Below are 23401 nucleotides of genomic sequence, written 5' to 3'. Positions count from 1 at the left end.
CAATTGAATTTCGCCAACTGAACAATTAAATTATTAAATGGGAAAAAAATATGGAAAACTCTCATTGTCTCATACTTCTCAATTTTTTATCTATTAATTTTTAATCAATTAAACAAAGTGAAATCGAAAAAAAATCAGAGCAAATGTAAGAACAAGAACAAGAACAATTTTACACAAAACAAGACAAAACAAAACACCAACAGAGAGATTTCTCGTTATTAATTCTCTCATTGTTTCTCATTGGATCAAAATGAAAACGAAATATTAAATGCATTATACAGGAACAGAAAAAGCGAGTAGGAATGTTTGGTAAAATAAAATTCAAAAATTATTTTGGTATTAGGAAATATTGAAGAAATTATGCTCGATATTTTTTAAGAAATAAGTAACTAGGTACGTCTAAATATATTTAAATTGTGAATACACTGTTTTCCATTTAAAAATTAAGTAAACGGGTAATTAATAACAAATAATTAATCCAAAAAAAAAGTTACAAAAAAAATTATCCAGCAAAAAAAAAAAAATTTTTTTTTAAAACAAAAAAAAATTTTTTTCAAATAAAAAAAAAATTTTTTTTTCAATTCGATATGAAAAGTTGAAAATTTCTCGCGTGCCAAGGAAAATTTGAAACGTGCCAGTCTTGGCACGCGTGCCATTGGATTGCCATCTAGGTTATAAGAGATATCTGTATTCTCATCCACTAAGTATGTTTTATGTATACACTAAATCCTCGACATTTTGGGTTCCAGAAATTAATGTCGTAACTGAATTGTCGTTTGAGGAGGAAAAAAATGTATGGAAACAAAAAGTGAATTGGACAAACTATTTTATAATATAATTGACCTGTTTTTTAAAAAAAGATAACAAAGTTTAAAAAAAACAACAAAATAAAATAGCGAAACCAAAAAAGAAACTCAATTTTGTGACAAAAATAAATAAAAAAAAAATCTGATTAAGTTGATATACATATATCACTTTAATTTTTATTTTTAACTACTGACTAGCATTTTTAACTAGAAAAAGTTTATTATTGAAATAATGTGCTTTAGAGTTTCATTCAAAAAACAGTAAAATCTGTCAAAAAAAATTTTTTTTTTTAAGTTTTTAATGTCGTATCAGGAATAATGTCGAAAGCCGAATAAAAATGGTCCAAATTTATATCATATCGTAACTCGAGATGTCGTATCTCGAGGACTTAGTGTATATAAATAGAAATTCAGTATTAAAATTCAAAAAACAAAACCAGTTTTTTTTTTTCATTCATGTTTATATAAAATTTTTTCATTGATTTTTAAGTTTTAAAATTTTTCGATATTAATTAATTCTATTTAAAATTTAAGTTTTTGGTTACTTAAACTTATTTACCATTACTTCCCAATTTACTAATAAAATATTAACTTAACAAATTTATTTAATAAAATAATTTTATTTAATATGCATATGTATGTAGAAGTAGGTATAATATGTATATTAAAAATAAATTACTATAATAAAAAATATGTAATACAGTGTGTTGCAACTTACCATTAAAATTTGTTTCACTTCCGGACTAGCATTGGCTCGATTGGCCTCCTTTTTTTTACCAAATGTTTCCCGTTCTTTTCGTTCTTTGATTTCGGTTTCTTCAGAAACTAAACGGTCTCGTTCACGCAATTCCTGGAATACGCCATGTGAATGTGCCGCAAACTATAGTATAAGATAGCTTAATTTTTTTTTCGTTTTTTATTTTTTTAAAATAAGTTATACACTATTCAGTGATTTTTGATTACTTTTTTTATTGAAAACACCTTCATCCTTAAAACAGAGATTCTCATTTTTTTTATCTCTTGAAAACACAGAATCTCATAATTTTGAATGTATATATTATGTTATTAATTGATATATTGAAAAAAAAATAGTAGAAAGAATTAACAGTAATAAATAGAAAAACAATTAAATTGCAAACTGTGTGTCTTAAAATTATTTTAACTTGTATTTTTGAAAGTTAAAATATCTTCATATGTGATATCATATTTTTATACGCTATATTTCAGATGATATTATTCATATAATTATTCATATAATTACTCATGTAATTTTGTATGTGTTTTAACATAGCGATCGCCAGACCACTCAAGAGGCAAACCATTTTCTCTCACAAGCTTCAAATAAATTTTAAGTTTATAGCTTCAAATACGAATACTAATTACCAAATGTATAAAATGAAATTTCTTAAAATAAATAATGGTTTCATTCGAACTGCAAGTGACATACGAAATTAAATAATACCCAAAAATACTTAAAATATTATGTATTTACTCTCATTCTTTACCAAATTATTAAATAAGTATTAACAAATGTGAATAGGTAAGTATTTTCTTAAAATAATTAGTTGCTGAAATAAGTGACTGTGCAACTCGGGGATAATTGAAATTGAAAGCGTTGGTTGATAGGTTGGTTAACGCTGTAGCAGGTTCACGACGTCACAATTAGCACAAATGTGCCGTTTTGCTACCATCACTGCGTGACCACCGGACCATCATAAAACATACGGTTACAGGTGAACTATTTAAGCAAACCCGTTCTCTTGAGGAATATGTCTAAAGCCCCGATGCTTTGCGATACCGCAAAGAACTGGAGAATTTATAAATATAAATTTTTAGGAGAAAAGTTTTTAGAAGCTGCCTCTCACTATGCCACGTACCCAAGTTATGGAGACATGAAAAGGTGGCCTTCATCCCAAAACCGAGAAGAGAGGTCATGATAACCTAAAGGATTATAGTCTTTTGCAGTGTATTGGAAGAATTGCTGACTGATGTGAGTTTTTGGGTCAAGAAGTGTGGACTAGGAGTGAAGTCAGAGAAAACGAAGCTAGTGCTTTTTAGCGCGACAATTACAATTACATACTACCAGCTACCCAAACTGGGTAGTGATCTTTTCTTTGCCGTCCAACGGGTTAAGTACTTGGGTATTGTGCTAGAACCAAAGCTTATCTGTAGGATTGACATGGAGGAAAAGGTAAGAAGGGCTTGCAAGAAAATTATTTATAGGGGATGCGGATTGAAACCTAGCAGAGCTGTCTGGTTGTACACAACGGTTTTGCGACCAACCTTCACCTATGGAGCGCTTGTGTGACGATGGAGAAAACTTGTTTGAGGTGTGGCTTTATTCCGCAATTAGATGCTGAAATTTTCTCCTTGACACAATGGGGGTTTGACTGGTATTGGCTTTGTGACGGGTCCAGTGTCTTTTAGGTTAAGGTTTCGCCATATTGAAAGCACGCGAAATCTTGAGGTTCTCTATGTTCGGATAGTAATGTCGCAATAGTGACCGACAGCGGGACCGCGATTCTGGCTTAAGGTCGCACAGAGTATTCTCGAAGCGGGTGGTCAATATGCCATCTATTAAATCCGCCGCATACAGTGAGAAGTCGTCCAAAGCCCAGACAAGGACTCGCTGTTCTTCTGTGGTTCATTTTTCTTGATGACCTCCTAGTCATCCATCAGAACCCCGGAAATTTAAAGCTTAGTCCTGAATAAAAATCTAAAATTCACAAAAGTCTTAAAGAGCATTAAAGACGAATCGGCATCGAAACCAAAGTATATCAGCTATAATAAGTATAGTTACTCAGAAAGCCGTTCGTCTTTTTTGTTGAACCTTGCAAAATTTCCAACAGATTTCCATAAATTTCTAAAGGCAGATGGTAATAACATATCTATGTGTAAAGAAAGTGCATGTGTAAAGAAAGTATTGCAACGAAATGGAAAAGAAAAATGCAGTTATACATTGAAGTAGAAAATTAAATTTTTATATAAAAAATTTGCTCCAATTAAAGGAGTTCTGATATCTCGGGAGGCACAACTCCTACCGATTTATTTCATAAAACATAGTTAATAGGATCTAAAAAAAAACAAAAATTCAATTGGTCGGCGCATTTGAAGAAATAACTTATTTGAGTAACTAAGTATAAATAAACTATGGACACTAAATGAACATAACTTAAAGCACATGCCAGATTATAGAAAAAATTTTAATTCAAAATATTCTATTTTAAACACATCAACAGTTTGTTTAATTCGCAGTGGGAAGTGTTATGTTAACATAAAGTCGGTATGTTTTCATCACAATTTAAAGCGTATAAAAAAAAAGGAGATAATCTATGAATGTAAGTTTAAGTTTTTATGAAAATTTATTTCAAAACTTGAATTGTTAAAATTTTTCTTGTACAGTAAAAGGCAGTTTTCTATTTAGAAATTGAAACTTTATGCACTTTTACAAAAACAATTTGAATAAATGTGCTTATTAGTTTCACTTTACCCATCCATCCGTCTGTCAGTGTGTCTGTTTACAAACGTTGAACACCCTTGAAGGAAGAGAGCTGAAATTTCATACATAAATACATTTTTACCAGAAACATATTTCCGTAGGAGAAAATTCTTGCATATCTCCCCTCTCCAAAAGTTATAACCCCCAACCCTAAAAATAGCATTTTTTAACTATTTATTGCAGCGAAACTATAAGTACTTTTAAAATTTTGCAAACGCAGAAATGTAGTAGCTGGCTTTTTCTATCGCGGCGTAGAATATTTGAACTTTACTAAAACAAAATGGCTATTAAAATTTACTGTTATCTAAAATCCGTTTTTTTTTTTCAAATTTTTAATGTCGGTTTTTTTGTAGACAACAGATTATATGAGTCTGAAAATGTGCAGCTTTTAGACACTATTATTAGTGTCTAACTATTATAACTATTTATATAGTTCATTTCGTTAGACAATTTTTTCCACTTTCCCTCACTATTAAGTTATTGCCTTCCGCAGTTTGTAAAATTTGAATTTTCGATGACTTAATCTGCAATATTTTTTCAAATTCAATCAAAATTTTAACTGTATATGAAATTTATTGGGAATTGTAGAGTATGAAACATGTATCACTTCGCATATGTTTGCTTTACGGTTTTTTAAAATACGTATAATAGGTAAATTAGAATAGAATTTGTAAATATGAATGATAGAATATCTACAAACGAACAATAAACTCTTATTGACACTTTATTTTTTCACCCCCCTTCTCGAGTAATTAGATTATTTTTTTTTAATTTAATCTTAATTCTATTACGCACGATATTCCTAAAATTTTTGATAGTAAAATATTGGAAAAGGCTTTCTTTTTATAAATACATAACATTTCAAATTTTTGCAACATAACTTATATTGAAATAAAATAAAAGTAAAAATGCAGAGATTTCCATTTCGTGTGTAAACGATGGGTTATAAATAAACTATGTTGTATAATATATTATACAACAATTACTATAATTCAAAAGACTTCAATAGTAAAATAGTGAAATCTTAAAATCAATACAGAAAAATGAAGGAAAGTACTAGAAAAAGGAATTAAAATAAAAGTGGCTTGATGAAAATAACATTATTTAAGAATAAAAATATATAAAACAAGTAAAAACGTTTCAGTCGGTATAAACCGATTGAATTATACCCTGCACCTTTCGTTATTGTGTAGCAATTACTCGAACCTGTGAAATTATTCTATAAAAACTTCACGGATATGTCTCACCTATAATTGGACACACGACTGCCAAGTCTCATGAATCTGACTTTATAATTTTTCCAAATATTTAAAATAAGCTTTTAGACTTGTATGGGAGCTACTCGAACCTGTCAAGAAATTCCACTAAAACTTCAGAAATATATCTGACCTATAACTCGGCACACAACTGCCAAGTTTCATGAATCTGATTTTATTATTTTTCCAAATATTAAGAATAAGCTTTTAGACTTCTTTGGGAGCTACTCGAACCTGTCAAGTAACCCCACCAAAACTATAGAAATATGTCTGATCTATAATTGGACACACGACTGCCAAGTCTCATGAATCTGACTTTATTATTTTTCCAAATATTTAAAATAAGCTTTTAGACTTGTATGGGAGCTACTCGAACCTGTCAAGCATTTCCACCAAAACTTCAGAAATATATCTGACCTATAACTCGACACACAACTGCTAAGTTTCATGAATCTGACTTTATTATTTTTCCAAATATTTAAAATTAGCTTCTGAAGTTGTATGGCAGGTACCCGAACTTGTAAAGCAATTCCTCTAAAACGTCAGAAATATATTTGACCTATAATTGGACACTTAACTGCCAAGTTTCATGAATCTTACTTTATTATTTTGCCGAATATAAAAAATTTGCTGTTGGAATTGTATCGCAACCACCCGAACCGGTGCAGCTATCCCATTATAATTTTTAGAGCATATGTAGAATATAATTGGACATATGTATACAAAATTTTAGCTTTATTAGTTTTTGAAATATTTAAAATAAACTCTTTGAGTTGTATGGCAACTACCCGAACCCGTGTTCCGAATAAGTCCAATAACAATAGGATTCGTCCTTGGCACCAAAGAAAAAACTTGTGAAAGTTTGGTGTCGATTGCATTATTCGTTTTTGAGTTATCGTGCGATCGGACGGACGGATGGACGGACGGACGGACAGACGGACGGACGGACATATCTAAATCGACGCACAATTTTACGCTGAGCAAGAATATATATATTTGTCCATACCGCAGATGACTCCTTCAAGCAGTTACAAACTCCATACCAAAGTTAATATACCCTTCACGAAGTGCAGGATATAATTATAGCTCAAAAAATTATTTAAGCAAACTTTGCTTTTAATAAAAATGAAAATATTAGATAAAAATAGTAAAAAAAACAAAAAATATACAATTACACGCTGTTGTTGCTAAGTTATTCTTATGTATACATAAAATGTAAAGAAAGTCTTTTCAAAATGAAAAAATTTTTGAAAAATTTACTTTCAGTCTTTAATAAGTTGCATGGCATGCATTGATTTTAAATTTTTTTTTGTAAATGTCAGTTTATTAATCCTTTATAGAACATAATTGCGTTGAAATAATTTTTCTAATGAAGAAACCACAAAAGAAAAGGGACAAAAAAGAAGAAGTTCGACATATTACAATGTAAATAAAGTCTTTTCAAAATTAGGGCCCAAAAATTCTCATTTGGATTGAGGTCTGGACTTTGGGGGAGTGTTTCGAACACTTTTGGGCAGTCATGAAGCAAACAACTTCTTACCAAATAAGATTTATGCTGCAAGCGGTTATACCGATAAAATTTATAATAACCAACAAGACCAAATTTTTGGACTTTGTTTACCAGGTTCGTTTTTAAACTGTCTAGATATTGTTGCTTATCTATACGACCATCTTAAAAAAACAAATGTAATACCCCGTGACAACATATACAACTCCAAAACATTACAAATAATTTTCCAAATTTAATGGTTGGTATAATATTTTTGTTGTTTGGAGCCTGTATAAGTTAATAAGATTTTAATAAAAAAGTTACCATTTTTTAAATGGTCTTTCGATTTAAGTTATTTCTAAATCGTTCTAAAAACTATTTCTAACCATTTATTAATTTTAAGCCATAGAACGCTAATTTTCTTATTAAGAGATTTGTAATTTGGACGATTCACATCTAACTGGAGTACAATTTCGAGCAGATCACAACGAATAATATAATATAAAAATTGTGCTTTTAGAATACAAAATTTGATTTTGAAAATTTTCAAAATCAGATAAAAAAATTTTCAAATCAATAACATAAATTTTTTACCTATCTAAACTAATTTAACAGAAAATCCGAAAAATAGGTAGTTGAAAAAAAGTGAAACACTGATACTCATTAAAGAACTTCAAAAATATTCAATGTCGTTATAATCATTTGGATCAGAATTACATAAATAAAAGAAAATCGAGGAGAAAAGAGGGAACCGAGGTGGCCAAAGTGGACCTCCACCATGTCAAAGCACCTTCGGCAGTGATAGCAAGTCTGTTCACCAAGCAACAACTTGAACTGGTACTCATTTAAGAACTCTGAGTATACAAAAGACGAATCAGAGGTTTGTCTATTAGAGATGCACAGGTTGTCTGGGATTGCGCGTATATTTTGTTTTGTAGGACCGGAGCCTTTTTACGTTATTGTACCAGGCGAAATTCATGAGGTGTTAAGAAGCGTAGTGGAGGAGATAAGGCTGAGGCTATTGAGCGCACGTCCGGGGCTTCGGAAATCAAAGGGACTTTCCGGCTGTTGAATTCCAATGCACTTTTCCAAAAAGTGTGGAGCATTGATCCATACGAGAAGGCAGAGTTTGGGTGGGTCCTCGTTGATGGGTGTGCAGAACACTGGGCACTCACCCCATTCTCCAATTTACAAGTGTTACTCTACCTAGATTGTAGATAGTTCGGTCACTTTAATTTTTATTAAATTTCATTTCTTTGAATTCTCGTTCGTTTTTATTAGTATTGCAAAATGAATTTTGGTATTTAGTGAGGTTGCTTGGTCTTATTTGTGTTGTATATTATAAATATACTAGGGGCCCCTGTGGTTTGCTTATAAGCAGCAAGTAATGGAAATATTTTTAATTTAATAAATTTTAAGATGTAATATGTGTCACTGTTAATTACATAGATATGATTAAAATTCAATTTAAGAATTAGTTAACATTTAAGAACGAAAAATTTCCTTATAAACAACTTTATCTGTTAAAATATTTCCATCATTTGTTTGTTATCCATTTTTTAAAAAGAAAAGAATCCGCAATTGGAAATAGTACCTTTCACGTTAAACTTTAAAACCAAAGTGAATGTGAATTAATAAAAAATCAATGCCTCTTTTCTTTATACAGACCTGGCTTGGCTACTTACTCAATTGAAATTTCGCAAGCACACGAAGAATAATTGCCTTAGTACGTAACGTAACGTTATTCGTGTTCATATATCTCTCACAATTTTTAGTTTTTTTTTTTTTAATTCGATTCCATGTTAAATACAACAACAAAAAATTATTTTACTCTTACTTAACTCATTTAAAATATTTCAAAAAGCAAAAAAACAAAAAAAATATTACTACTCTTTTTTTATTCTCTTTCGCTTTTCGCTTTTCGCTTTTAATTTTTTGTTTTTGTTTAATCAATTGAGTAATGTATCTACCCAGTATTCTCTTTTGCTATTTTCATTTTTTTGTTTTTGTTATTTATTAGATTATATGTATACCTGTTCATGAACTGGAAAAATCTTGTAAAATATAATATAGATGATACACAATAATTGGCTGTTCGTTTGTGTTTTTTCTTATATTCTTTTTTCATAACATTGTTTCTTAAAAAATTGGGAATTTAATTTTTGAGAAAAAATGTAATGAAAGAAGGAATCTGTCGAGGCAGTTATAGATATCCCGACGGGCAGATATCTCGACATTGTAAGGCGGAACCGCTTTTCACTGAGGGTTCTCTCGTGGTTTGTCACTGGGCATGAGCCTCTTAATTCATATTTACAAAAAATTGGCAAATCAAATACACAGCGATGTAGATTCTGCGACCAGGACACGGAGGACTCCACTCATGTCCTATTTAAGTTTGATGGCTTGGCACGCTCTAGATACAAATTTAGATTCTCGGGGCCTTTGACTTTGATTCTCATTCAATCGTTGTGCATGGCGGGTTTGCTGAAATTTATCGGGAGCCCGAATCATGAGTTCTAATGATCTGGCGCGGGGATGTACAAAAGACCTGTATAGTCGAGGTGCTGATTAAATTCGCCCCATACATTACATAACATAATGAAAGAAGGAAGAACATAATGAATCAATTACCAAATATAAATATGATATGTATATACGGTAATTTTTGTAATTACTAAAAAGGAGAATAGAAATCTTTAATGAACTTTGAAGAATTAATTTTCGAGAAATTTGATCTAATCATCACGAAGAGCGCACCATTGCACTATCACTCTGATTCGGGTATACCATCGCGTCTCATACACCCTATATGTAGATGTTCAAAATTTAAAAAAAGTATTTTATTTCTGTTGTTAAAATATAGTGCTATTGGTTTTTCAAGTACTCGTATGTGTTTCTCGCTGTTGTCACACTAATTAATGGCATAACACTTAATAACGCCATAATGGGTCCCATTTGGCATTCGCAAATAAAAGTAGGTGAAATGTAGTATCAAGAGCAATTATTTATTTTATTTATAAGCTCTACATTATAAATATGTGCAAATACAGGTGTTTCCACGATAATAAAACCAATATATACAATATTATAAATTTTGAATATTTCCATGAAGCCTGTTTGCCATATATGCGTAATATATTACTATGGGATAAATTTTCTTTCGGTTAAAAATTTGCTTATATATTATACATACAATATTTAAATATTTCTTTTTGCGAAAAATCTGTCATTGTTTCTCTTTTTAAAGTTTCTCAAGTTTCATCCCCGGCAGACCTATTTATTATTATATTTATGTTCAATGTTAAGACATTCAAAACTAATGTAAAGTTTTTTTCAGTTTCGTTAAGAACACACTGAAACGCCAATTTATTCAATCTATAATTTCATATAAGACTAAATATTGCAAAAAATATGTACACAATCTAAGTTATACACGTTATCAAATATAAATGTAGGTAAATTTAATTACCTGGGTTCATCAATTTTCAATGCATACATAGATTAATTCTTATTATTTAACGTGACATTCCTTCTGAGAAATATTTTCATTTGTATTGACTTGAATTTACAATGATCTTCCTCTTGAGATATATTATTATTCTATATTATTATTCTCAAATTTCATCTCAAATTGTTATAATTTACAAAATCTACGTATGTACGTGATATGTATGTATAAATATAAAATTAACGATAACTGGAAAACTTTTAATTGATAATAGAAAAATAAATAAAATTTTTTTGATACAATCATATTAAAATTACAGTACAGTTTGACACAGTCAACTCGTGTGTTAGTACAACAGAAAATACAGTGAACTTTTTATTCCCATCATTGTTTAACAACATGTAAAGCTCTTATGTTGAAAAAACTTTCAATATCAATGGATGAAAGAGTATGTTAGGAGTTAAGGACACATTTTGCACAAAAGAACGACACCGCCATAATAAAAGCTTACAAAGACCCAACATCGTTACTTGGCTTATAAATTTAATTGTGATTATACCTGCAGTTTGTGTTCCAATTCCAATTTATGTTGTAATTCTAACTGTTTAGTTTTTTCGTTAAAAGTGTGCCACAATATCCGCTTTTGCATTTCTTGTTCCTTTTTTAACTAAAAGCAAAAACACAATATCTACAGTGAATAATTTATAATATAATATAGAGATAAAGTACTTATATTATAAAACATTTTGTGTTACTGGAGATATACTAAAGTCTTCTAATTATTACAATAATAATTAGTACAATTATTAAAAATATACAATAAAAACATTGCATTTTTTTATCCATTTCTTAAATTCAAGAAAATTAAGTTGAAAACTATAAAAAATTCAAATAAATGTCAAAACCAGAAGCTATATTTATCAGAAGCTATTGTTTTATCAAAAAAGAATAATAAAAACAACTTAATTTTTTTGCTTATTACTGTCTTAATGAAGTGTCTTTTCCATTTTATGGAAACAATTGAAAATTTGAAAGTTTTTAACACAATTTTTAACACAATGGAAAAAATCTGATGTGGTCAGCACATAACCGACCGCATTGTGTATTGTCTAGTTAAATGAAAGTGTTACAGAATATTATAAAAATGTTTGTTAAATACTTCTTTCCAGTTTTTAGGACATTATTTAACCTTATATACACAAAAATGTATATTTGGCCCGTAGTAAACGTCTAGTTGCCGATGCCTGATTTCTTCCAAAACATACGAATTTTTGCGGACGGTCGAGCTGAGCTTATATATAAAATTTCAAGTAAATCGGTTGAATATTTTCTTCAAAATGTTCAAAAATGTAAAACAGGCCCGCTAAAAAGTGCAGTTCCCGAGGCCTGATATATACCAAAAGTTGATCGATCCGTGCCATGGTGGAAACAAACTTACATATAAAATTTCATCAAAATCTGAACCGAAACTTGAGATACACGCGTGCACACACAAACCGACAGACCGACAGACCGACAGACGAACAGACCGACAGGTTGCTAAAAATAGTTTATTTACACTTCCCTACTATGGAGAAGTACGTTCCCACCGAAAACTCGATATGCAAAATTTGTTGCCATCACATAACCTACCTATTGTTTACACAATACGGTCGGTATAAATGAAAGTTTTCAAATATGAAGTTTTTTATATTTCTTTAATAAAAAATCAAACAAATTTATAATTATTAGTTCCGCTTGGAAAGCAATTCCACTAGCACGAATTATCACACTATTTTAAGAAAAATTTAGGAGTAATAGATTATTACAATTGTTTTTGACGTGTATATTGATTGCATTTTTGTTGTTGTTTTTATTATAAAATTCAATCTTAATAATCATGTTACTTCTTATTCTTTGTTTTCTTATTGGTTTTCACAAAACATAAATTTCTTCAAGTTTTGCCTACTTTAAATTTAATGAGTAGGACGAAGAGTCGTCTCCTGTTAATTTCTCTCTTTTTAATTTTTCAAATCTGTTCGAAGAAAAAGCTGTTCAGCTATATTAAAAAATATAAAAAAAGTTTATAAAAAATTTGGCTGTAAGAAAGTTATCTATATAGTTTATTCATTTCAGGTTCAAAGTTTCATATTGCACATATGTCAAAAACTTTTCACAATTTACACCAGCAAAAAAACTGCTCTATTACATTTTTAGATTATTATTAAAATTTTTAGCAACGAGAAATCCCCTTGAAAGGCAATAATGTAATACGTAAGTAATATATTTTTGACAGTTGTATTAAAACTGTAGTAATTTTAAATTCGCAGTGTTGTATTTATGGACTACCCATACTTTATACAGCGACACACCTACTTTTGTCGTCTTTCGTCGGTTTTGTAGAGCTAAAATTCGTTCCTTCGTAAAGTTCCATTATCGATTAAATGACTATACCTCACACTCTCAGTTGATTCTTGAATGTAAGGATAAAAACAACCCCTTTAACCTAATTTTCGATGAAAATCCTGAAATAGTCTTGCACATGGCTGCTGCCTATTTAAATATCTCCTTGAATATTCTTATACAGCTAAACTTGCATTACTGTTCCATCATAGTTTTGTACTACTGTTGCATAACTTGTTTTCCCGCCTTCATATGTAAATAATAACTGTTACTTACTTGCACAATTTTGCCACTTTTATAATCAATACATATGTATGTATATGATTTATTAAAAATTTATATTTTGTAAAACAAAAATTACGAATTTTTTTTTTCTTTTTTTCAGCCGACCTTGATACATGATTTCACACACAGACCAATAGACCGACATCTCTCAAAAATTTGTTTATTTACGCTTACCTACTATGGAGAAGTGCGTTCAAATTATCAAAAAAAATTGATTTGGGTAAATTTTTTAGTATATTTTAGTCACTTTGTGAAAAATTTGAAATTTTCTTTTTTTTTTGACTTATCTCAAGTAAAGGAAAAACAAAAAATAATACCTAAGTAATGCCTCAAATGACACACAATTTGTTTTAAATTAAGGCCTATTTTTCATTATAGCCTGCACCTTCCTGAAGGGTATATTCACTTTAGTTTCAGATATATTCCTGAAGTTTTGTTGGAATGATTTGAGAAGTTTGGTTACCTGCCAGACAACTCCAAAAGCAAATTTAAAATATTTGGAAAAAAAATAAAGTTAGACTTATGAAACTTGGTAGTTGCGTCCAATTATATGTCACACATATCCGTGAAGTTTCTAGAGCGGTTTGACAAATTCGAGGAATTGTAATACAACAATGAAGGCTAATTCTAGGTATTTCGAAAAAAATTTTGAACTCAGATTGTTAAGGTGCAGGGTGTAATCAGGCACGGTCCTAGCTTATTCGTCGCCCTAAACGGTTTCTAAAAAGTGCGCCTCCCAGCCCCCTTTGCATCATTCCACCTCTTGCTCTCATCATTCCACTGAGAACAAAATGTAGCTAGCATGCGCATTATAAATCACTCTCTTGTAATCATGTTGCATGCAGGATTAATTATAGAACTAAAGCCTAGAACTAAACTTTCAACGCTTTGTTTTATAAATTCAACAACAAGGTAATTTAATTAAATATATTAGTAGTTATGATCAGATTTATTTCAATCATTTAAAGTTTATTTTTTGGTTTTAACAACTAAAAATTCACTTTTTGACGTAAAAGAAATTAAACAATAAACTGTTCTAAAAAAATAACATCAATAAAAGAAATCTTTCAAAACTTATTTAAGAAAGTAAAAATTTATTTATTTATATACTTAAATGATTGTACTTTGCGAAATTTTATATTTTTAATAGAAACTCAAACCTTTATTTGTAATTTTAAATTTGTGAAATTTTGCATTTATATTAAAATTTATGCATATTAACATTTGTGGTTCAAAAACTAAGCAGTTAAGTATAAGTTTTTATGTTTTTCATTATATTTTTTACCTACATGAACTTATTATAAACTGTGGTTTTGAAATTTCAGAAAGTCGGTCAGACTGTTTTAATTTTGGAGATAAAAGAATGAAATAAATTATGCACCATTTCATTTTACTTTTATTTTTGGGACACCACATAAATTCAACATAAAATTCTTAACATTTGCTTGATTATTAAACAACATTTTTTCAATTCAATGTAAATAGTAGATACGTTATTACCAGTTTTTATTCAATTTTGTAATTCATAACAGTAGAAATTCGTAATGATCGTGTAATTTTGAAATTCATTTAAAATTTTTTGTTATTAAATTGTTATTAAACAAAAAAAAATATTGATATACACATCTCAATACCAAAACTATATTATTCCATTACTTAAGAATATTGTTCTCATTTTGCTATATTCTTTCTATTCTCATTCTACATTTTTGTTTTTTTTGTTCTTCTGTTTTACTAATACAGTTGTATACAGAAAAAGGAATACATACATTATAATAATGTGTTTGTTTGTTTGGTCAGTGGGCGAAAACTCAGCATAAATAAAACTTTGCACATATAAAACAATTTAAATATAAGGCGTACGTAAGAGTGTTGATAGGCCGCTCTTTCAGCATCAGGGCTGTCGTTTTGCTATTACTTCAGTCAGACCCAAAAACAATGTTGATAATTATTTTAAAAAAAAATTTTCAGTTAAAAAATATAATTTCTAAATAAAAAAAAACTTTTTTTGCAATATAATTAAAAATTTTTTGACAAAACCTTGCCTAACGAAATTACGTACATACATATACCTTTATCTGCTAATTCAAAAGCTTTCTTTTTATAGGCAAGTCAATCAATTAGTCAGTTCACGAATGAAGTAACTAAACTTAGGAAAATTCCTCCACGTCAGCAGATGAAATATGTTTGCCTAGAATTTTTACAATAAACGATAATATTGCGATATTGACATTTTAATTGAAGCCGATTGTTAAAAATTTGAAAAATTTATTCAAAGCTCCCTCAGTTTAGCGCATTGTAGTGCGGCAGCTGAAAGGATATTTTCTTCTTATAATTTGATTAAAAATAAATTGAGAAACCCATTTTATGTTGAAATGGTAAGCAACATTTTAAAATCAAAAAAATTATTTAAAAATATTGATGCGAAAAGCTGGGAACCAAGTTGTAATCTTATATAAACTCACAGTAAGAAAAATTTGAAGTACTCATTTTTACCGACCGTATTGTGTAAACAATAGGTAGGTTATGTGATGGCAACAAATTTTGCATATCGAGTTTTCGGTGGGAACATACTTCTCCATAGTAGGGAAGTGTAAATAAACTATTTTTAGCAACCTGTCGGTCTGTCCGTCTGTCGGTCTGTCGGTCTTACGGTCTGTGTGTGCACGCGTGTATCTCAAGTTCGGCTGAACCGATTTTGATGAAATTTTATATGTAAGTTTGCTTCCACCATGGCACGGATCGATCAACTTTTAGTATATATCAAAGAAAATATTCAACCGATTTACTTGAAATTTTATATATAAGCTGAGCTCGACCGTCCGCAAAAATTCGTATGTTTTGGAAGAGATCAGGCATCGGCATCTAGACGTTTACTATGGCCCAACCATACACTTTTGTGTATATAAAGAGAAATAATCAACCGATTTCATTGAAATTTAATATATGAATTCCTTATATTAAAGCAATGAACATATAACTTTTTTGGAAAGATCAGGGCTCGAGAACTGATTTGCGGGCCGATTTTACATTTTTCACCATATCCACAGAACAAATTGATGGAATTTCTTGAAATTTGATATTTGAGTTCTGGTTGTTACCGAAACTAACTGGCGAGCATTTCAGGGAATTCGGGTAGCACAAAGCGAAACTCTACTAAGAGCCAAATTTACATTTTTCTAAGTATGTTAACTATAAGCTTACTAATGTCCTAAAAATTGGAAAGAAGTATTTAACAGACATTTTTATAATATTCTGTAACACTTTCATTTAACTAGACAATACACAATGCGGTCGGTTATGTGCTGACCACATCAGATTTTTTAATTTGAAGTACGTTTAACAAGGAAGTCTACATATAACGCTAAATAAGGAAATCTACATATAAGGAAAAATCTCCATATAAGGCAGTAAAAAGTGATCAGAAAAAAACATCATAAACATTTTTATGAGGCTTTTTTTAATATTTTAAGGTATTTTCTCATTATTATAACCAGAGTCTAAAGCCCTAAACTTTCAAAAATGTATAAACGTATGTGAAGTTTCATTTAAAGCCATTAATTTAAGTTTAAGTTTTTATTGCGATATTTTTTAATTCGAATGTATTTATTAATTTGTTTATAATTTTTGTTTTGTTTTTCCGATTTGTTTTTGTATTCGTGCGGTAATAAATAGTTTTTTTATGAAATATTTTGGAATTGGCTCCACATTTTTGGAAATGGTTCCCGTTTTTGAATATTTCTGCTCCCCATCCAAAAAATCGAACGACTGCCCTTTGCGTAATAAAAAATCTTGCTTTGTGGTATAATTATAATGAATGTGTACGAGCGAGCCCAAGTAACAATTTTCATCTCATAACACTCTTGTAGAGCTATAATGAGAATTCTTAAAGAATATTATTCTTATATTATTTTCAGTCTTGTAGAACACTAAAAGACCCTAGGAAGATCTTTATAAGAACAACAGAGCGCAACTACTACAGTTATTAATTCTTGTAATGAGAGTTAAGCTCCCATTAAGAGTTCCTAAAGCATATAACTCTCATACCCAAAACAGTACGAGAGTTACGAAAACTCTCACAAGCCATTAATAATAGTGTTACTAATAGAAAGAGAAAGCAATACATTGTAGAATAAATATATCGGTTTTACTTCGAACTTTATAAAAAATATATATGTTCCGCTTTTAATAATTATTTTTTTAACAAAAATGAAACAAACTATACATATGCTTATGTATATGACATGTAATCAATATTTGTATTCAAAAATTTAATATTATAAAATTAAAAATATGAGAAATTAAAGTAATTTTTTTGCCATGATTATAAGTCAAAAAGTTGCTAGCATTAAAATTTTGTTGATAAAAGGTTATTATTGTACTTCGAAAAAAAGCAACGCCAAGTAAAAATAATTAAAATTTAAAAAATTTTTATATATACTCGTATTTCTTAACTTTATAATATCTTATTTCTTTTTTTTACATAAATTTTAAAATTTAAGAATTATTAAACAAAAAATAAATATACTAATGTGCATAAATTCCAGCTAAAGTTTTGTTATATTCAAATGAAACTATAATTTTGCATTTCATTCATTCGGACTTCTTTCCAGAAAAAAAGAATTCCCAGTCTCCTGTGGGGTAAAACTTTGATAAGTTCATTTTAGTATTGTCATTTAATAAAAATGACAATACTAAAATAGTCGTGCCTAACAAAATTAATAACAAAGGAATTCTTTTAAGAACAAAATTCTGTAAGAGTTGACATCTTAATAAAAATATTTTATGAAAATTAAAATTTTTATGGCTTGCTGAAAGTAGTTTTGATATGAAAGTAGCAGAATTTTTAACACTACAAGTTACAAGAGTTGCATAAAAACAAAAAAACAAAAAAAAATTATGAGTGTATTGGAGTGTGATATGAGAGTTTTATGAGAGTTTTTAAATTTTTTAGGGTATTACTCTTGGAAATTGTTACCTGGGAGTTTTGTTAGGAAGCAATCTCAGCAAAATAAAAATCTTGCTTTATGAGATAATTATATGTGTACACATGAGTGTTGTTCTTATCCATATTCGAGAATACAAACTATGTGTACATGTGAATTTTTGAATATTTTTATTTTTTGCGTAACTTATTTTTATTTTTTGCGTATATGAGACGATTTCACTTATGCATGTGTACGATTGAATGAATACAGCTGTATGAAATAATATTCTGTGTTTGTAGTGTATATACCTACAGTATTCTAGTATGTATATGAAGGGAAAAATTAATAATTGTTATTCTGTTGATTCATATCATTCAAAAAATATATTGTTTGTTCGTATAATAAATAAAAGTGAAAGAGCAACGTAGAGTAACAAAATGTATGAATAATTTTAATTTTATGAACATTTTTTGTTGTATGATGCGAAAGGAAAATATAATATGTAGATCAATACTTAGTATTTTGCTAACTTTTAACTAGTAACGTAACTAACTTTTCTTCATGCACATTTTTTATATTATTTAGAATAAAATATTATATTTGTGTATCGGTTCCTTTTATCAAGTTAATTTAGCTTTAAATTGACATAAAAAATTTTTTGAAAACACTATAATAGGAAAAATTCAAAATAATTTTTTTTTAAATTTAGGGTTTTTTTAAGTTTTAAGTGGCGCCCCCTTTTTATCGCCCGTTGCAAATACATACTTTGAATATATGAGAGATCCACCTCTGGGTATAATTCCGTCGATTTGTACCAACTGAAACTTTTTTACTTATTTAGCTTTCTAATGCAGATTAAATTTTTAAAGCAGTTAATTAATATGGAAGTTACACTCATTTAAGTCGAAACACCCTTTTATCGAAACCAAAAATTTTCAACTGGTATTTTGCGGATTAAATATTTATTTGCCCAGGAAAGATTTTTTCTTAAAATTGATACCCCGCGAGAGTTTATACCAAGTTATAGTGCAATTCGAATTAGAAATGTACATAAAATTGTTTAAAGTTTAATTTTGTAACAAAAAAGTCAAATGTTTCCCTAAAATCAGCTCTGGGCAAAAACAAGATTTTATTATACACAATGAATCCCCTTCTGCCCTAATAAAAATTAATTCGGCACTAAGCACTTTTTAAAAAAAAAATTGAAAAAAAAGAAAAGAGCTGAAATTTTTTGTTTAGGTAGATTTTACTGGAAACTTGTTTCCGTTGAAAAAAATTTTTCCCCTCTCCGCCAAAAGCTCTAACCCTTCAAAGACCTAAAAATATCATGTTTGTATTATTTATTTTCACGAAACAACAAACATTTTTTAAACTCTGCAAACGTAAAAAAGTAGTGGTCAGCTTTATTTACCGCGGCATACCATATTTGAACTCTAAAAAAAAAAATCTGATGTGGTCAGCACATAACCGACCGCATTGTGTATTGTCTAGTTAAATGAAAGTGTTACAGAATATTATAAAAATGTCTGTTAAATACTTCTTTCCAATTTTTAGGACATTAGTAAGCTTATAGTTAACATACTTAGAAAAATGTAAATGTGACTCTTAGTAGAGTTTCGCTTTGTGCTACCCGAATTCCCTGAAATGCTCGCAAGTTAGTTTCGGTAACAACCAGAACTCAAATATCAAATTTCAAGAAATTCCATCAATTTGTTCTGTGGATATGGTGAAAAATGTAAAATCGGCCCGCAAATCAGTTCTCGAGCCCTGATCTTTCCAAAGAAGTTATATGTTCATTGCTTTAATATGAGGAATTCATATATTAAATTTCAATGAAATCGGTTGATTATTTCTCTTTATATACACAAAAGTGTATGTTTGGCCCGTAGTAAACGTCTAGTTGCCGATGCCTGATCTTTCCAAAAAATTTACATGTTCATTGTTTTAATACGGGGAATTCATATATTAAATTTCAATGAAATCGGTTGATTATTTCTCTTTATATATACAAAAATGTATATTTGGCCCGTAGTAAACGCCCAGTTGCCGATGCCTGATTTCTTCCAAAACATACGAATTTTTGCGGACGGTCGAGCTGAGCTTATATATAAAATTTCAAGCAAATCGGTTGAATACTTTCTTTAAAATGGTCAAAAATGTAAAACAAGCCCGCTAAAAAGTGCAGTTCCCGAGGCCTGATATATACCAAAAGTTGATCGATCCGTGCCATGGTGGAAACAAACTTATATATAAAACTTCATCAAAATCGGTTCAGCCGAACTTGAGATACACGCGTGCACACACAGACCGACAGACCGACAGGTTGCTCAAAATAGTTTATTTAAACTTCGAAAATGCTATTTCCTTATGGAACATTTCTCATCCTAAAAAGCACATTTACCTTCTACATTACAAAACAAGTTATCCAAAGTAGAATGACAATTCTTTCCACATGTTTGAAGTAGTTTTAAGAAAGGTCGGCCTCACCTGGACATCCACATGAAGCCCATGCCTTAGACCAACAAAAAGGTGCATCGACATCCGATAACCCACACCATATTCAATCCCAAAGACCATCTTATTCGAACTAACCAACCTCTCTTGCGTATCTCAAAAAACCGAGCGAGAGATCGCCGGACAGGTTCCCCAGGTCATCATAAAAGAAAGCCCCCAAGACACGCTTGCTCTTCCACATCAAAAATGCACAGGCACAAAGCCTGAAATCCACGACTTACATATATCCGTCTTGTCCCAAGCCTGTTGGCCATTTTTCCTAAGAGGCAGTGTCCTGTCAGCTTCAAAAAAAACTTCGACGAAAGGATTAATATAATAGCAGCATTTTACTCAAATGGTTTAGTTTTTTCAGTTATTGTATTCAGTTATTATATAGGTACCTACATATTTTTGAAGACATATTATGCAAAAAACTTGTCGGCTCTGCTTTGGTGCAAGGTGATGGATGGTCTGCTGTACAAGCTGCCCGAATTTGCAGACTACGCTGATACTTTATTCGTTATTGTCAGGGGATTAACCGAATGCAGATGACACTAAATGATTGTACCATTTTTTGGAAGTCGGATTTTTAGTTTGTGTCCGGTATAACTGATTCTCTAAGAACGTCCAACGGCCTCGACGGAGACTCTCTCGGACATTGTATCGCTTCATACTCATCGTAAAAAGGAGGCTATGAAAGGGACATTGCAAATGAAACAATACAAGGACTCAAAACCTTGTAACCCCAGAGGTCATGTTAGTACTGTGAGCGAGATCAACAGCATTCAGGACATAGCTTTGCTTTTGGATTTTAGGCAGGCCGCAGCGCGGCCTTGGAGTGATCTTATACACAAAACCAACAAAGAAGTGAGGTTGGATCTGAATGGGGAGGGCCCGAACACCACAAGGCCATTCGAACTCTACCTATGAAGATTTCGGCTGTAAAATATACTATTGAGTTGTGTGCTTTGGATTTCACCAGAAGAAAACTCAGGTGGAGCAGGATCTTTTTTGTGGGGCAGCAGGATCGTTTTTGGGCCCTCTCGACTGATGTTGGGTATAAGAAGGTAACTTTGAGGTGGATGCCAAAACATTACGACATAGATAGAAATTCGCAAAAGTGATGCTTTCAGGCAAACTTTGTGGTGCAAAGGACACCGATCTTGCGCGCGTTGAATGATTGTAGAAACAGGACAAAACCACCGATTGGAACATTTTATTAAGGTCGATCTCACTCCAGAAGTTTTATATCTTCCCTCAGGATCGAGGGAGAGGGAACTAGCCTTGCTTGTTCATTCATTTGAAAAGAACGGACAAGGCAGACGTCGAGGTCTGCCGTATATCAACGATAGCTAACTTACGACTGAAATGCTTCCAAAGAACTTTTGTGATCCCGATTTAAGTCTTAATTTAAGACTTGGAAAGGCTCTTATACCGTAATTTTTTAAGGGTCTACGAGAAAAAAAGAAAAATATTAAAAAAGTTGAGTTTCCATAGACATTGAAAATGGAAGTGCGAAAAATATACTCAATATTTTGAAATGAATACTGAAAAGTTTTGTAATACGGAATTACGTAATTTATTGCTTTAAAAATTTTCCAGATATTTAATGTCAGGAACATTATGTAACTCAAATCTTCAATGAGAGTATATTTTTGATGTATGTACGTTAAGAGTTTGATTTAAAAAATTTCGTTAAAAAACCTGTGGCTTTTATATACGCCAAGAGACAGATTATAAAATTTTCAAAAGTTTCGTATAAACTATTTTTTTTTTAATTATACATTTCATTGTGCTTTAATTATGTTTTCAAAAAAATTTTAAACTGTACTCTATCTGTTCCAGTTTAACTTGTTTAAAATTTGTTGTTTAACAAATTTTGGTAAGGCCGACAAGCACGTGCACGCTATATTTTTTTTAATCTTAATATAAAATTATATAACGACATGAAGTAATACAAAATTTTAGTACAAAGTTTTTTAAATGGTTTTTGATAATGTGAGAAAAAATATTAACCTCTGTAAAAATTAAACGAAAAATTTACAAAAGATGTAAAATGAACCTATTGAAATTAAGATCAGAGTATACCCGTATATATTGTATAGGAGGAAAGTTTTTCAAAATATGCATTCAGCTTTTCTTTTTCTTTCTTATTTGACTTATGAACATATATGATATTTATTGAAGCTATTCTTGACAAATCTTTTCTTAAGCCCTATTTTATACTTTTTAAAATAATCAAAACTTAACTGGAGGATCAACGTGGAGTAAAGGGTGAGGAAGGCACGGATCTCTGAACCTGTAAGGAACTTGTTAGGAAGCGGTGAGATTGAAACCAACAGTGGTTATGTGGCTGTACACAGCAGTTAAGCGACCAATTCTTGCCTATGGGGAGCATGTGTGGTGGTTGGCGATGGAGAAGGCATGTAACTGTACCAAGACTCACGCTCGTATCCCAAGATTAAGCTTCGACCAGAATTTTAGTATTTGGCTTCCCTCTCGTGAACAGTGGAGGGAGCTGGCTTCTTTGAAGGATTTCCAGGTGTTTTTATTCATCTTCGGCTCCAAGGATGAGAGTGGAGAGGGTACTCGAGTTTTCCCCTTCTCACCTTGTGTGCCTGAATCGTATCGGCTTTTTGGCGAGTGGAAGTCTTTCAGGCTAAAGTTTCACCATATTGAAAGCATGCGAGACCTTGAGCGGTTCTGCTCTTGCGTCCAGTAAAGTCGCAATAGTGATCAATAGTCGGGCTGCAATTCTGGCTCTAAGATCGCGTAGGGTGTACGCTCGTGATAATATCACACTTTTGTGTGACTC

General features: G+C 30.6%; 1 protein-coding gene across 2 annotated transcripts in view; it reads right to left on the bottom strand.

Moving 5' to 3' along the window:
* Window positions 1–23401, bottom strand: part of LOC129616434 (histone deacetylase 4) — a 174987-nt gene that overhangs the window by 73450 nt on the left and 78136 nt on the right. The window contains exons 3-4 of one of the 2 annotated variants that reach the window (XM_055532059.1): window positions 11058–11165; window positions 1525–1686 (exon numbers count right to left, since the gene is read on the bottom strand). In XM_055532059.1, coding sequence (XP_055388034.1) covers window positions 1525–1686; window positions 11058–11165 — 270 coding nt within the window. The remainder of the gene's footprint in view (window positions 1–1524; window positions 1687–11057; window positions 11166–23401) is intronic. The other variant, XM_055532060.1, reaches the window with a different exon arrangement.

This window comes from Condylostylus longicornis, unplaced genomic scaffold, assembly GCF_029603195.1.
Source record: "Condylostylus longicornis isolate FDR11 unplaced genomic scaffold, ASM2960319v2 ptg000205l, whole genome shotgun sequence".
In the NCBI taxonomy this organism is placed as follows: domain Eukaryota; kingdom Metazoa; phylum Arthropoda; class Insecta; order Diptera; family Dolichopodidae; genus Condylostylus; species Condylostylus longicornis.
Note: the sequence above shows the minus strand (reverse complement) of the source record. Positions and strands in the feature narration are given on the sequence as shown.